The sequence below is a fragment of the Ursus maritimus genome, unplaced genomic scaffold, assembly GCF_017311325.1.
Source record: "Ursus maritimus isolate PB19 unplaced genomic scaffold, ASM1731132v1 scaffold_24, whole genome shotgun sequence".
In the NCBI taxonomy this organism is placed as follows: Eukaryota; Metazoa; Chordata; class Mammalia; order Carnivora; family Ursidae; genus Ursus; species Ursus maritimus.
The window spans coordinates 26,667,404-26,684,202 of NW_024424897.1; the positions used below are offsets into that span (position 1 = coordinate 26,667,404).

At 47.9% G+C, this 16,799-nt stretch overlaps 1 protein-coding gene across 3 annotated transcripts in view; it reads right to left on the reverse strand.

Annotated features, from left to right (window-relative positions):
* The window catches only part of CA10 (carbonic anhydrase 10), a 483,725-nt gene extending 470,131 nt beyond the window's left edge, over positions 1-13,594 (reverse strand). Inside the window, exons 1-2 of one of the 3 annotated variants that reach the window (XM_008687829.2) lie at positions 13,233-13,587; positions 11,722-12,351 (exon numbers count right to left, since the gene is read on the reverse strand). In XM_008687829.2, the coding sequence (XP_008686051.1) occupies positions 11,722-11,782 (61 nt within the window). In that variant the 5' untranslated portion in view covers positions 11,783-12,351; positions 13,233-13,587. Of the gene's footprint in view, positions 1-11,721; positions 12,355-13,232 lie in introns of all 3 variants that reach the window. The other 2 variants (XM_040640851.1, XM_008687835.2) reach the window with 2 other exon arrangements.
* Between the last annotated feature and the right edge of the window lie 3,205 nt (positions 13,595-16,799).

The following is a 16,799-nucleotide window of genomic DNA, read 5'->3' on the forward strand; positions in this document are numbered from 1 at the left end:
CATGATCCTTCTCCATATGCTTTTTCCCCACCTGCTGATACTGATGCTGAGAACAACACCGAAGCCCCTCTTGAAGAGAGCAGAGCCTCCATCAGCCTTGAGACTTCCAACACCCCTCCCCCTCACCATGCCCTTATATACCTTACGCACGCACGCACGCGCGTGCGCGCGCACAAACACCTTGAAACCAATGAGCAATTAATGTGAGCAGGAAGTAAGCTTCTATTGTGTCATGTCACCAAGATTTTGCTGTTTATCCATCACAAAGTCCAGGATTTCTTGAGCAGACGTAACTAGGAAGCAACATGGAAAATACACACAATACAATGTAAAGTAAAAAAAAAAAAAAAAAAAAAAAAAAAAAAACCAACAAAGAACAAAGATTATAAAGTTTGAAAACCTTGCAACTGCAAACTTTGGTAAATAAACATTTAGTCTATAAGGAATCAGTTCGTTTCCCTCAATTTCCTTTGATACTGTGATTTAGCATTAAAACGAACTCAGCGACTTCCAGCCTGTGTGTGGAGTCAGAACACCCACACATACAGCCCCCCAACTTGCAAGGAGCGCTGACCAAGGAGCAGCATTTCACTTGAACATGCCTCCAGCCTGAACAGCAAATGCGTAAATACAACCGTCATTCATTAATTTGTTCAACGCCTCCTGCCTTGAGGTGGGCACTTGACGAGACTCGACCCGGCTCAGTCAAGCTGCAATCTCAGCAGTTCTAAGAGCAAGAGAGGGAAAAAAGGGGGAAGGTACACCAACTCCTGCACTTAAAATGCATAGGAGACTCATTTAGCCACAGCACAGCACTTCAAAGACAGAGCTAAAAGGCGGCCAAGAACTTCTTCACCGCAGTGGAAAAACAGGGATGGAGCTTGTTACAGACACAAAACCTAAGGACTTCCCTCCTTTGTATTTCCTTCTGCAGGGGTTTGAGCCGCTGGGACTTAGAGCTCGGATCATCACGGTGATTCTGAGTCCGCCGTCCAGTGGCACTCCTATTCACACCCGGGCCATACAACGGAAATGTATTCCTCACAGGCGCCTCCCTTCCTGTCGGTCTAATTGCCATATAGCTACAGAGAAGTGAAAGGTAGGGGCCTTTTTTCTGCAAGCTCCCCTTATTTCTTGGTGTAATTAAATTAACACGCAAACTGACAACAAACCATCCAACTGAGCATTTCCCCACAGCGGGGGGACCGCCTAGAAGATTATAGGCAGAACGCATGCCAGGAAGAGCACATCACCAACGTTCCTTCACTTTCTAGGCCCCAGGGTCTCCCCGCGGGTAAGAGGTACTAGGCGACACCACAGTTCTGTCACCAAAGGCCAGAGGGAGAAGTCAAGTTCTCCGACCCAAGGCTGAAAACACCTGAAGACCCAGAGTCCAGGGAGCCTGGTGTTTCAGCCTGTTAAGCATCTGCCTTTGGCCCAGGTCATGATCCCAGGGTCCTGGGATCGAGTCCTGCCTGCTCAGCGGGGAGCCTGCTTTTCCCTCTCCCTCTGCCCCTCCTCCCCCTGCTTGTGTGCGCACGCTTTCTCTCTCAAATAAATAAATAAATAAAGACCCAGAGTCCAGACTAAAGAGTGGGTGGGCTTTTCTCCTAAAGTACTCTAGGCAATAATACAAAGCAGTGAACTTTCTCAAGTGCAGTTTCTCCCAAGCTGGAGTCCAACAAGAAAACGCCCTATCCTAAGCAACGTCCTTTAACAGGAATGAGATGACGTGGAGAAAGGAACAACAAGGCATCCACTGATCCTCAGCCCTCCGGTTCAGGTCTTACGCTGTGGAATCACCCAACACAAAGGAGCCAAAATACATTTTAAACAACTACAAATGCCCCAACTAACACTGGGTTTGTCAAAGCAGAGAGGAGTTGAGTCTGAGAAGGAAATAGAAAGCTATCGAATATATTGCTCCCTGGGAAGGTTCCAGTCCTCTCCGACTCTCTGTATGCTCCAAGAACCCCATGCTGTAGAAGGGAAAGGGCAGCCAGCAGAGATCGTCTTCATCTCTCCTCCCTCCTGGCCTCAGATCTTGTCTCCCATTCTCCCGTGAAAGCAAGAAAACCATTCTAAATCACTGTTACTCACCTAAGTGCTAATTCAGTCATTCTTTATTGAGCATCTACTAAATGCAACGCACTGGGGAGAGCAATGGGGGAAAAAAACCCACAGTATTTACGTATCACCTCCTATACCTGCTACAAGGGCAAAGGTCATGGCTGCCTGGCTTACCGCATCGCCTGGCCCAGGGCCTCCCTCCCTCCGAGGAGGCACTCATTAGCATCTGATGAATGAATGAACTGACACATTCAACAGTAGGGATGGGGGGCGGAGCCCTTCCATAGCTATGTCACTTTAGTTGTTCATTTCAAGAATCCCATGAGGTATTTATTATTATTCCAAACTCACAGAGGAAGACTGGCCCATCTCAGTCAGTAACTGCTGCCATCAAAGTGGTCTTCCTTGAGGGTGAGAGGTAGCCGGGTGCGGTAGGAAGGGGGGCAGCGGAAGGGGAATATGTTGACTCACATCCTTCAGTAAATGTGTTTATTCCCGTTCTGGCGTTCCTGCCAAATGTGTTGTGAAACCAGCAGGACTTGGCTCTGGAAAACTCACCTGAAAGTCGCAGGCTTCATTTCCTACCGCCAGCCCCTCCAGCCACTGGGCATGAAGTACTGGACCAAGTTAAAGATTAATTCTGCATTTTCTGTGACAAAGGTCACACCTCTCCCAGATGAGGAGGAAAAGGCATTTGTAGGCTGTCTCCTGCACAGCCACTGACAATCGCTCTGTCGCCGTCCTGATGGTACCTTAATGCAAATGTAATCAAACCCAAACACTGGCGACCCCATTACCAGACCAATCTTGCTAATAAAGAACGGTTATAGCTTTGTTATAAAGGCAATCCCAGACCATCTCTTAAGCACTCACAGCTCCCCACCCCAGGCCCTGCGTGATGGAAACCCTCTCAAGTTTTGTTTCGGGTTACATGAGACGAAAACTGCAAAAAAAGTTATAGGAAAGACTTGATTATCAAAGAGAAGAAGATATTTGGCATACTGCCAACCCCAGGCTCAGCCAGTGGGGTTCTGGCTTTTTCCTGGGGTCCAAACACATGGGGACAAACTAAGCAAGGAGATAAATTCTGTAATGTATATCTAGGTTATTTCCAAAGTTTCTGGGAAGCCACCTGGCACTAGAGGGGACACTGGAAAATCACCAGTGATCTGGGCCAAATGAACATAGCTGGACCCAAGCCCAAAGCTTTAACCCTGACTCATCGGCTCCCAACGAAGAGAAAGACGTAAGCTAGAAGTACTTCTTGGGCCTTTAAGGGATGCTTTCCCTGCACAGGGAGGAACAAGGGTGGTTTCTACTGGCAATTTTTATATGCAGGGTGTTAGTGTTATTGGAATCCTATCTCCCCGGCCTCCTCGATCTCAACCTCATCCATCACACCCCCACTCTCTAGTGGTTGCCGTAGTGACCTCTTGCCAGCCCCCTGAATTCATCCTGTGTCTCATCTCAGGTCCTGCCTTTGCAAATGCTCTTTCCTGTGATCGCCCTTCCCCCATCGCACTCCTCCTGGTCAATCAGCAAAAACCCTCTGTCTCTCAAAGTCTCAGCCCAAGTATCCTTTAACACTACTTTCCTCCGTCCCTCCCACCTCCAGAATGAGTCAGACGTCCCTTCTCAATACTTAGCGGATTCTGCTGTCGCTACTAATATTTTTTAAATTGGTCTCTTACTAGATTGTGAATTACTGGAAGGGAAAGGTCCTGGTCTGACTCATTCCTGTTGGATCCCCAGTACCTTACGTATAGTGCCCCCTCCATAAATGCTGAATGATTAAGTGGACAAGGGAAGGCATTTCATTTTAGGTCTCTACGCTTGATCTACGGTAACTGGACCTCCGAGAGGGTAAAATGGGTATATAATTTAGTGGGCCATGAGTATACTCTCCCAAGTGAGCACGGAGTCTATTGGAAAGACGAGTGCAGAGCGGAATAAGGTAAAGCTGCTGCAAAATGCTTGCAATGCTTCAAGCATCCGTGCCATGTCGACTCCTGCTCCTACCGGTGGCACACAAGCCTCACGGCACAAAGGCACGCAGGGACTGATTGACTTCTCTCAGCCTCCGTCTAATGTTAAAGAGGGCACTATTAATGTGACCATTGTTATTCAAGTGCAAAATTGGAGACATTTGCATTTGCTTCACATGAAAATACCAAATCTCAAAGATGAGGGTAAATCAGGTCCATAACAGATAGGACAACTGCCTTCCTTGTTGGTTTTGTTTTTTTTTTTTTAAGGTCTGTCACTCAGAATGTTCCATAATGGCCTAATTGATCTATTAGACCAGTATTTTTAAAATGGGTTTTGTGAGCAAGAATAAAGGCTGACAAAAAGACAAGGAATTGGGTTTCTAAGTTATTGCTTATTGCAATCAAAGTTTAAAAAGAATTGCACATAGGGTCACCTGGGTGGTACAGCGGTTAAGCGTCTGCCTTCGGCTCAGGGCGTGATCCCGGCGTTCCGGGATCGAGCCCCACATCAGGCTCCTCTGCTGTGAGCCTGCTTCTTCCTCTCCCACTCCCCCTGCTTGTGTTCCCTCTCTCGCTGGCTGTCTCTATCTCTGTCGAATAAATAAATAAAATCTTTAAAAAAAAAAAAAAAGAATTGCACATAAACCTTTTTTTTTTTTTGTTAATGTCATTTTCCTTACCTCCACCGTAGCGCCTCATAACTAGAAGAAAATGTCTAAACTTCTTATCTTGACTATTAAGCCCCTGCCTATGGGCCCCAGGTTATTCTTCTAGTCCTGTCTCCAGTCATTTCTTCCAGCCCACCCACTCCATATGGCCAGTTCACCACACTTCTGACCCTTGGGTTGTTTTCATTCCTTCTTGTCTATCAACCTACTATTCTTGCCTCCTGGCATGTCTTTTTTTTCCCCGTGTTCCTTTGAAATCTCAGGTATTCTTCTAAGCTCATTCAAATGTCTCCTCCTCTATGAATCCTTTCCCTTCTCCACCTTGTTTTTTTAAGATTTTATTTACTTATTTGACACAGAGAGAGAGCACAAGCAGGGGGAGCAGCAGGCAGAGGAAGAAGCAGGCTCCCCGCTGGGCAAGAAGCCCGATGCGGGACTCGATCCCAGGACCCTGGGATCATGACCTGAGCCGAAGGCAGATGCTTAACAGACTGAGCCACCAGGTGCCCCTCCCTTCTCCACTTGTATCCACCAACATGCTGCTTCTTCACACTCCCGGAGCACTTTGTGCACACCTCTATCCCCTAACATGTTCCGCCTTGGAAATATCAAGGACCAGATGTTGTTCATTTTGTGATTCCTATGCCGGACACACAGTCAGCCGGCAACGCTATTTTGTTAACACTGAAGAAATGATTGGAATTTACAAGAACAGGTCCAAAGTGTCAATAACAAGGATAGTTATTGATGACAATGATGGATGATTTTATGGGGGTAGCTCTCGTTCACTGAGTTTTACAGATTTTACAGAGCCTCAGAGAAGTTAAAGAAGTTCTCTTAAGACCACACAGAGGGGGGAAATGCCAAAGGGAGGAATATTATGTACAGGCCTATCTTGGTTCCAAAGCCCATGCTTACTCTCATACAATATGTGTAATTTGGCCCGTGGTAAATGTATTCCAGACACCATGTTAGCATTTTACAAATATTGTTCTGCCCCTTATAATTACCCTGTAAGATCAACACCCTTGGGAAGTAAGAATCATCTCCATTCTATGGGGCGCCTGGGTGGCACAGCGGTTAAGCGTCTGCCTTCGGCTCAGGGCGTGATCCCGGCATTCGGGGATCAGCCCCACATCAGGCTCCTCCGCTATGAGCCTGCTTCTTCCTCTCCCACTCCCCCTGCTTGTGTTCCCTCTCTCGCTGGCTGTCTCTATCTCTGTCAAATAAATAAATAATCTTTAAAAAAAAAAAAAAAAAAGAATCATCTCCATTCTACAGATGAGAAAGCTGAAGTGTCCCCAAAACTCAACCATCTACAATCCCAAATAGCCTAAAAAACTATGCAAAGTACAGCAGTAGCTAGAAACTTGCAACACAAATTTAAAACCCAAAGAAATGTTAGGATTTCAAACAAATTTTAACCAAATTCAGTCCACTGAACGCATGCAAAGATCCACAATAAAAAAATAAAAATCACTAAGAAATTAAATATCTGAAGACATTCCATATTTTCTCACTTCACCAGCTCCCAGCATGGGCTCATCCCAACTCTCCAGCATCCCAAAGTGAACCTTTTATTCCAATTGGGACTGTCTTCCCCGTACATCACTCATTCTTATTCCTCCGATGTAGTCCCTCCATCTCTTCTCTCCAAACCTCCAACATCTATCCAATTTCCTCCCTTTCCTTTGTGTGTGGACTTCTCTCTTCTGCAGCATGCATGTCCTTTATGAAATAATCAGACATTATTCTTGTCATTTCATATCACTATACCTCTTGTGCATCACAACTTTGCTGTCATATCTTAACAATTAGGCATTCATTAGTCACATTATTTTACATCACTCTACATTATGGGCATGTATCTCAACTTTGATTTTATAACTACCCCTTAAGTGTGGGTCATTCCATAGTAGAGTAAAGACACAAATGCTTTACATTTGCAAAACACAAAGAACATTCAGGATCACCCTCAGTTGTTTCCCTCAACAATCCTTTGGACCGGGCAAAGAAGTTATCATTTTCATTTTACAGAGGAGGAAACTGAGACTCTAAGAGGCTAAAAGAATCACCCAAAGAGGCAATTAAGGAAGAGTTCAACTGCCAGGTGGGTCTTCTAACTTCCATACTCTTTCTACAAAGGCTTGCCGTCATACCCACTTATGGTGCCTGGATCTCCTCCTGACCTAAATCCCAGGCCCAAAGACAGAATGCTTAATCAAGGTGAAAAGTTGAGGTGGTAAGTACTGACGGCCTAGGATGGCATCAAACCCCCTTTCCTCCCCACCCAAGAAAAAGATTCTCCACCCTGACATCTCTCTTTCCCCCAGGGGTTTGTATTACTCAGAAAGACTCTTGTCTCATGGACAAGACAGTCCCATCTCTGATGATGGGATGTGTCAGTGACCGGGCTATATGACATCACATGGCAAACCGGATTTAAAGAAACCCATGAGATCATCAGATAAGTAGTCTTTGTGGCTCTTTTTGTATTTAATGGAATGTTCTCATATTGACAGCATATGCAGTTTGCCATCTTGGAAACACTTTAAAGCTGGGTTTATACAGAATTATAACTTACAAGCAGAAAGAGGAAAATTCTGTTGCTCCCCTGGGTAATAAGTACTACGTTGTTCCCAGGTGATTTATTAAACTTTCCAAGCCTCACCTCAGTACTGGGCTCACAGAGATGAACTGGGTTCTACTCATAATAGGCACCAAAGCCCAATGCTACCGGTTTCATATATATGAGAAAGAAAATTAAGAAGACAGTTCAAAGTTGTTAAGCCAAGGCCTCCTTGAAAGGAGGAGGAAATTGCTCAATGTTATAAAATGTGCCTGCTCATGACTTTCTTTTTGCTTTTAAACAAGCTGAAAGTGAGGAAGGTAAGGGCTCTGTTCTGTCACGGCCTCAAAAATCCTGTGCAATCCCTGATTTATAGAAAAAAAAATTATTGCAAGCTTTCTATGCCTCAGATATTATGTCAAGTGAAAATCACTGAACGTATTATCTCATTGAACCCACGTAACAAAGGTGTGGGGTATGTACTATTATCCCCTCTCTACACGTAAAGACACTGAAGTGAAACCTTTTTAATTTTCCAGGTAGGAAAAGAATGTATGAAATATTCCTTGCTTATAGGGATTGCTGAGCACAAGGTGCTGGTAACAGTCTCAACCGTTTGCCTGCCAGTCACATAGAACTCAAATGCTACCTTATGTCTATTACTGAACTGCAGTCACCCCGAACTTCCACTCCCAAACTAAGACTCGCATCCATTTACCATAACTCATTCTTTCAAGCCAGAGACATCCCAATAAAACAATACTGAATAAAAACACTGAAAAGAAATCCTGAGCCAAAAAAGAAGTGATATACTGAATTCGGACTCATTGAGACCTGGATGTGAATCCTGCATACCGAACCGCTGTGGGCTTTGGCTGCCTCCCCTATAAAAGTAGCCTACAAACTCTAAGACGAGATGAATTAGAATATGTACAATGTTATGTAACATATAGGAAAGCACCACGTCATTTTAACTGCCATTGCTGTCATTATTGTGAATAAGTGACAAAGAAGTAAAGTTACATAGAAGCAAGTAGGATGTGTTGTGGAAAAGAAATCAGACAGCTGTCTTTGGGCCAGGAGATTGTCTCCTGGCGCTGCTAAGCGTTCATTCTCCCTGATCTGAGCTGCTTTCGTAAGAATGGAATGGTGCTCTCGCTAGCAACAGAAAAAATCATCCTGGTTCTCCTTCTCTCTCTCTCTCTCCCTCCCTCTTTCCCTGTCTCTCTCTCTCCATCTCTCTCCTTCTCTCCTCTTCCTAGAGCTTGGCTGCCTTACACTTTCAGCAAAATGACAGCTGAGCCTGATGTGGAACAGAAGAACTCCCAGATCGTGGCATTCCCTCTTAAGCCTAGCTGTGCTGGCCTTAAGTAGCCAAAATGGGTATGATCTTGCAAATGGAAGGCACACACTCTATATCCTCGGGAGATAGCTAAGTCTGGTCAAGCAGACCACCCCCCCCCCAGTCCCATTTGCTGACAGCTTCATCACGACCAAATGATTAGTACAAAGTCATCAAACATACCAAGCCCAGGGCTCTGTATTTCAAGAAATGCATCCACACAGGGAGAAAACGCCTCAGGTACACTTAATTTGCAGAATGGGGAGGGGTAAGGGTGGAAATCTTTGATTAACAAAACACTAAGCTACGAAGCACCAGAGTGTTTCTGAAAGCCAATGCTACCAAGTAAAATTCAGGCACTAGAGGCCGGATCTACTACCAAAATTTCCCTTCTGCAAAATGTTTACGCTGCAGACTTTTGCTGACCTTTTCTAGTAATGAAGTCAACCCTACCAATGCATCCATCACCGAGGCCTGGAAACTCAGGAAGAATTAGTACCCCTTTACTAGGTAGGGTAATTCATCCCAAGATGGAAGATAGGCGTTTTGTTTTTTAATTTTTTTTTTAATTTAAGATTTAGTAGGTTCTATGATCACAGGGTTATGTTCCTTTTGGTAAAGCTCAGTCGTGAGTAAATTAAAACTGCAAATCATGGGAACAGAAATGAAAGACCCACTAAACTCTCCCTGAGCCACAATTATTCAACCTTAGTGCTCTGCATAACTATACCTCTTAAGGCTGCTAGATGGGGGGGAAAGGTCCTCCAAATTGTGGCACCTGTGAATGATAATTCTATTACTAATCAGAATTAGTACACAGATATCACTGAATGGGTAGTTGTTTGGGGAGGGAGGCCACCTTGGCCGTGGAGAAAGAACAGCCTTTGAAAATTAAGTTCATGGATGTGAAAATGTAGAGTACATAATGTTGCAACTCGGCCTAAATGTCTTCATAAAGTGCGAATTAATGCAGAGCCTAACTAGGCATTTGGAACGCTAACCTAGTTTTCTGTGTTTAGCTAATAGCTAGCAATTTTGCTTACACTTTTATCCTCTCATTACATAGCAATGATGATTATTTAGTAAATACATGTGAAAGGCCACATACTCCATAGCACCTCTTCTGGGTTGGAAATAACCCCCGTCCTAATACTTGTATTTATAGAATTCAGTTACTGATACACGAAATCAAGTAGAGCTGTGATAAGGAGCCCACTACGGCCTCTTTTGGAGGCTCAGAACAGACCCGTTCTCAGATGGTCCCCTGTGATGGCCTGCCAAATGCAGGGTAGGAGCTGGGGACAGGGAGTTTGGGGGTCCAGAGCTTCGATCAATGTTAACCCTTTGTTAATCTTAAATGGACTCCGCTGGCTTGGCTGCTTTGCGAATTACTTATGATGGTGGAGAAAGGTAGGGGAAGGCTATTTTCTAACTAGTGAAATATTATGGAACAAGAAAGAGAGTTTGAAAGAGAGATGTAGAAGAGAAAGATGTAAGACGTGCTCTTGTAAGATGCTACCCAGGCCACCCCTGGACATAGGACTGGTATCAACCCTTCTAAGTCACCTGGGAATTTTTCCTCTTTGATGCAGGATGGGGTAAAAGAGGTCCCACTAGGATTTGGAGTGGTCACAGGGCACTTTTTACTGTCTGCCAACTATACAACCTATCTCTGAAGTATTATAGCAGTAAAATTCTTAGTTGGGTGGCCAAGCCCCAAACAGAATGATTTGGAATACAAGATCCCCCGTTCCTGCCCTCAAAGGAGAAAGTTGAAACTGAACAGTGGTATTTGGAACCAGGTCCAGGGTAAGCACAGACAAGGATTTTTAACATCCAGAACCAGGTCTGGCTTAGGGGGTAGGGACTGGCTGGGCTGAAGGATGCAGGAGACAGGGCCCTCCACTTCAATACTGCTCCTATGTGTCTGCCCACAGGGGTAAGTTCCTGCTCTCCTCTTCTGGTGACTTTATGGGAAGTTGGCTGAGTCCACAAATCTGCAGAGGGAATGCAGGCAGAAGGGAGCCCTGCAGATGGGTCCTACTCTAGCCACTGTAATGACAGGTGGGAGGGGAAATGGGGGAGACACCATCAGTGGGAGGAGGCACCGAACTGGGAAATACTGCTGATCCTGGGGCTTTTTTTACATGGCTCCCCTCTACACCACCAACTCCCTGCACCAACATAGACGCTGCTTGGAAATCAGAATCCCCTCCAACACAGGCGCACACACACAGGCGCAGGCAGGCACAAGCCCTGCCCCATTCACCTCATCCCTCCTGAAACCACAGACTGGCGCAAGTAGCCTGAGGTCAGTGCGTCTGAGCTAGCACAGCACATCCTTGCCCCTGGGAACAGCAGAGGCTACAGTCTAGAGTGGTATTTATGCTACGGTGTTGTTGCAGGCAGATTCGGCCTTTCCTTGACGTGGAGCAGGGCGTGTTAGCATGTTTCAGACCATCATGACCAGTCCTGATGTGCTTTGGGGAAGGCATGGAGGACCTCCACATCCCTCCAGTCCCTGCTGGTGGCACTCTCTAGTCCCGCATCCTCCTGCAGTCTCTTGAAAGTGCCTAGATACCAGGGCAGGGCTCTGCATCCATTTTGCCAGCCAGGAACCACCGAGTTTGGGAACTTTGAAAGCCAGGGGATGGGGGTGGGGGGTACCAAGGCTCAAATTTCAGGGCCAGAGTTCTCAGCCAGGAAAGCAGTTGAAAATCAACACCCATCCGCCTTTTCTTTCTTATCCCTCACCCCTTCTATGTTCCAGGACTCCATACAGATACTAACCATACCACACACAAACAGACACACAGACACGGGGGCGCGCGGCCCAGCGCGCGCGCACGCGCGCGCATACACACACACACACACACACACACACACACACACACACACCCTTGGGCTTAGGAGGTTTTTAATTCTGAACGCAGCAAACCCAAAGAGCTGCAAGGGTCTCTGCCACCACCCCCTTTCCCTCCTACCCCGCGAGGCTACTTGACAGTCTACACACAATAAAACCCCAAACATTCCAAACAACACAACATAACCCAAGCCCGCCAGTGACTCCAGCGCGTCCCATACCTGATATGCAGACGATGAAATTGGCTTGAAGAAGAAAAAGCACCTCCCAGACTATTTCCATCCTCTGATTCTCATTCCAAGTGCATCACTCGACGGGAAAACAGGGGGGGAAGGGGGGAGCCCGACACGGCACACACACATACAAACACGCACACACTTGCGAGCGAGCGCACACTCGCACTCCCACCCGACAGCCGGCCAGGGACAGTCACCCCCAAGATCAATATCGCAGTTTGAATTGTTCCGGCAAATCTCCCCTCGGGCTCGACGGATGTGCGCCCCAGATGTGCTGACACATGTCCGATGCCTCGCTGCCCCGGAGGTCTCCCCGATCGCCGGTCTCTGCTCCTCGCACGAGAGGCGGAAACAGCACTAGCAGCGGCGGCGGCAGCCACCTGAAGCCACCAACGCCGGGCTCTTCCTGCAAAAACGAGACCCCGATCCGCCTGGCGCCCCAAGAAGACATAGACGATAGCCCCCCGCCGGGCCGCGCCGCACAGTTCCGGGCCCCCGGCGCTCGCAGCTCGCTGGCTAAGCCCAGGTAGTCCGCGACAAGTTGCCCTCGAAGTCCGCCCCCCTCACCGGGGCATGGTCAGAGGCTGGCTGCCGCGCTCCGGGGCCGCTCTCCTCCTGCTTCCGGGGGGCGGGGGGGAGGAGACGACACCGCAGACAGGGGAGACAGAGAAAGAGAGGCAGGAATTATTGCCTGAAACCGCCGGCAGCCTCCGCCGACCCTCCCTGCTCCCCAAGTCCGCGCTCAGCCCGCCGCCTCCGAGCCCGGCTCGGGCGGCGCGTCCAGGGCGCCGAGCGCCGAAGGCGGGGAGCCTGGGACCCGGGCGCGTCGGGGGCCCGCGGGCAGCCCACGTCGTGCGCGCGCTTCCCGTTCCTCTGCTATTTTTCTGGGCTCCCCGGAACCCTCAGTTGCCTCGCTTCCATCGCCCGCAACTAGCGCCGCCGCCGCCGCCGCCGCGATTTTCCGCAATGCAACTGCAGGGGTCGTTATTTCCTCGCCTACGGAGCCCGACTCTGCCCGATTCGGAGGGGAGGAGGAGGGCAGGTGGGTGCGGGAGGAGGGGGAGGAGGGGGCGGCCCGGCCAGGTGAGCGTCCCCGCCGCCGCCGCCAGCCTCCGCGGCAGCCCTGCCGCCCGGCGCCCGGGGGAGGAGGCAAGAGGCCGGGCTGGGGAGCCGAGGCTTGGCGCGGCCAGAAGGAGGAGGCGAGGGCTGGGCGTCGGAGCTGCGGGCCAGCGCGGAGGCGCCTGGGCCCCGGCCGCTCGGTCGCCCTCCAGGATTGGGGAGTTTCTCATCTCCTTGGGAAGAACTTCGCGCCAGCCGCTTGGGCGCGGGAGACCCGGGCGGGACTCAGCCGGGGCGCTGTGATGCGCTCTCCCTCTGCTGCGGAATAGTGGGGATTTTTTTTTTTGCATAATTCATTCCCTGCCCTCTCCCTCTCGTCCCTCTCCTGCCCCCCTCCTCCTTCCCCCTTTCCGCTCCAGTGCCAGAACACTACTTACCCCAGAGTTCTCCTCTCAGCACGTTCCTAGACCAGGTGCAACTCTTGCCCGCGAGTCCCTCACCTCCCTCCTCCCTGAAGGCGGAAAAAACCGTCTTTCCAAGTCCGGGCGCGAGCAGTGGCCGCCGCCAACTGCGCCTCTGCTCAGCTCCGGGCGGATCCGAGACTATTGGAAACCCGGGCTTTACGGGAGCAGGCTTCCCTTCTTTTCGTTCTTTTTTTCTGTTTTTCTTTCGGGAAGCTCAAGTGCTTTGGAGGCTTTTGCTGGGCTCCAGAACACTCTGCCAGCGACACTCAGCAGCTTCCACCGAAGGAGATTCCCCCACCAAATCCGCGCGCGCGCGCGCACACGCCCAGCGCGCGGCTCTCCGAGGCCCCGGGGGAAGGTGGGGGCGGCGTGAGCACCACCCACCGCCTTGGTAGAGGCCGAGGCCCAGGCCGGAGGCCGCGGGTGCGCAGAACCGCTCGCCGCGACCTGAGGAAGGACGAGCAGCCTGGCAGCCGCTTGGAATGCAGATGCGGGGGAACCGGGAGGAAACCCTGCGCTCGGGACTGTTCGCCCGAGAAGAGGGCTGGGAGCGAGAGAAGAAAAGACAAATCATAGCACATTTGCATTGCCTCTGTCGCCGCAGCAGCGTTCTGAGAAAGCCCCAGACCTACCTCTTTGGGAGTGCTGAAGAAGAGGAGGGCACGGGAGGGAAATCCCTGGAAAGATCTCGGATTTCTCGGCGCGCTTGTCCGGATTGCAAACTGTGACGTTTGGAGATTTTGCACAAGCGCGGATGGACACACACAACAAACACAAACACACACGAAACCCGCAGGGGATTTTTTTACACTTTTTTAAATTTTATTTTTTGGTGTTTAGAATCCATTTCAGTGTGAGTCGCGGTCTAATACCCGCAGAAAGGGTGGATAAGTGGAGAGGGAGAAGGAAAGAGGGTACCGTTCATCCGCACACAATTTAGTGAGGCTTCCAGGCTGTGTGGCATCTGGTGGGGCAGGGTTGGAGCCAAAGGAGTAACACTGCGGCGCTCCCAGGCTTTTTGAACCGACTCCAAATGCCCAGGAGTCTGGCGGGTCTTTTTGCAGAGTGGCGGGCTGGGGGTGGAGGTGGGAGGGAGCGGAGCCGAACAGCCTGAGCATCCTGGGCTGGGCTGACTTGGGGCGCTGCGTAGTCCTGATGCCTCTGGGGATTGGGAAGAAGAACCACCCAGAAGACTTGCTTTAACAAGGAGGTGTGGCCGAGGGATCTGTTCTCTGATGATGGCCAAGGACTGCAGGTGGCCAGCACATGAAAAAAACCTAGGCCCAGATAAAGAAAGTCCAAGATTCTTAAGCGGGGAGTTTTGAGGCTCTCAGCAGGGAAGTCATTGAGACCTCAGAACATTTAAAGAATCTAAGATGTTGAGAATTAGCGCATTTGGGAAATATATGGGGGATGTTCGTCTCCATGCCTTGAAAGTCGAACACGCGAAAAGGGTTACTGAAGGAAAAGAAAAGAAAGCAGTTTGCTAAAGATGAAGAAATCCCACCCTAGCCAGGATTTGGAAACATGGAGAGCGACCGACCTTCTGCACTTGGGAGTGGAATTTGCTGCCAGCAGGAGAGCTCTCTCTGGAAGCAGAAGCGGGGTGCCTGGATTTTTATACCAAGACCCATTTATTTATTAATGAATTATGCATACATTAAGCGAGCACCTTATATGTGGCAAGTACTGTGGCAAGATGCTGGAGTTTTGTAATTGAAAAATCCATAATCCTTTCTTTCAAAATGCTTACAGACCATATTTTCTTCTACATTCTGCCTTAAGAGCCAATGCCAGTAAAATAATACTTACTTAATTTTCTCCTTTTCAACCTGTGCACTGACCTTCTGCACTCTCAAGGAATATTTAATCTATTCTCTGCCACCAGGTCCTTCCAGTAAAAAAAAAAAAAATCAATCTGTATGATAGTATTTAAGTAAAAATAGTGGCATGAATCAATTTTTTGCTATATGTCATGTATTGCCAAATCAGTTATGTGAATTATCCTATCTTATTGTGTCTATATGAGAGAAATATGATTACTTCCATTTTACAGATGATGAAACAGAGCCCCAGACTAGTTATTTGCCCAAGGTGTCACAGTTATTAATTGGTAGTATAGAGATGAGAGCCAGGCATTTCAAACTCAGAGGACACGCCACACCATCTCCCTTCATGCTCTGCAAAATGCAAAGTATCATCTTGGGGAGGTTATTTTGTATTTAGGTAAAGCAGAAGTCCATACGTGGCACAGATAGAAGTTAAAGTCAGGGTGGAACGCAATGGTATCTTATGCAGTTTAGAACTTAACTGCCGTGGAATTGAGAGAAAGACAAGATTGCTGGGAATTAGGGATAATCAAAGGCATTTCTAATGAAAGAATCTGAAAGCTTGCTAACTGCCAATTCTCTTCTCCACGCTTGGAAGACAGCACTGAACATCACAGTTCGTCAACATTTAGTTTCAATATTCTCATTCGCTAGAAGAAAAAAGAAATTTTTTTTCTTGAGTCGTTGCTAGGCTTAACCTGTATTTTTTCTAAGAAAAGCTCTATGTTAACCCAGAAGATAACTCAGAAAAAGCATGTACTAAGTAGGAACCTTCTGTCTTCGCTCTTTATTAAAATGTTTAGTTTTTTAGTCTACAAAACAAGCAAAAGAAATGAAAAAATAGCTGTGTAGCTGGAAAATATGAATTCACACCAAGCTTTTTCCCCCATATTTTAATGACCTTGTACCCATATCTTGCTAACAACAGAGTATGTCTCTCCCCAATATGTGCCTTCATCTTTTGTTTCTGTCCTACCTTACGTCTCTCCCCTACAAATTCAGCGCAAGTATGCTACACATATAATAGAAGGTCTTCGCTGAGCCCCACTGTGGGGGCCAATTCCAGTTTCCCATAGAAAGGGGGGTATTACAGTTCTCCCCAGGAGAAGATAATATGGAAATCCTTTTGATTCTCTCTTTACCTTCTCTTTTTGTCAACCCCAAAGAAGAGTGACTTCTCTGACTGGTAAAATTTTTGCAAGCTTGACATCCATTAAGGCGCAGGCCCCAGAGCCTGAACATCTGTATTAGGAGCCAAAGCAGATCCATCTCTCTTGATGCCCTTGTGTTCAGGCACAGTGAGCTCCCTATTTCACTAGTCTCCTTGCCATATCTAATGTGGAAAGAACAGTGGTTGTCAAAGGCAGGCAGTGGAGTGGAGAGGACCAAGGGGGGAGGAGTTACAAAGGACCGCAAGGAAACTTTTTAGAATAGCGAATCTATTCAGTATCTGAATTGTATTGATGGCTTACGGGTGTACGTATATGTCAAAAGTTATCAGGTCGTGCACTTTCAACGTGTGCAGTCATTTTATGTCAGTTATATCTCAAAATTATGCCTCCAAATGGATGATTCACTTTTACAAATATAAGACAGAGACTGTAATCACAGATGATCATAAATAGATGTATTTAATAAACCATGGCTGGGCTAGGCTTGGAGAGGCTTAACCTCAGCACACTGTTGTTGTTCTATGTGAAATGCTACTTAC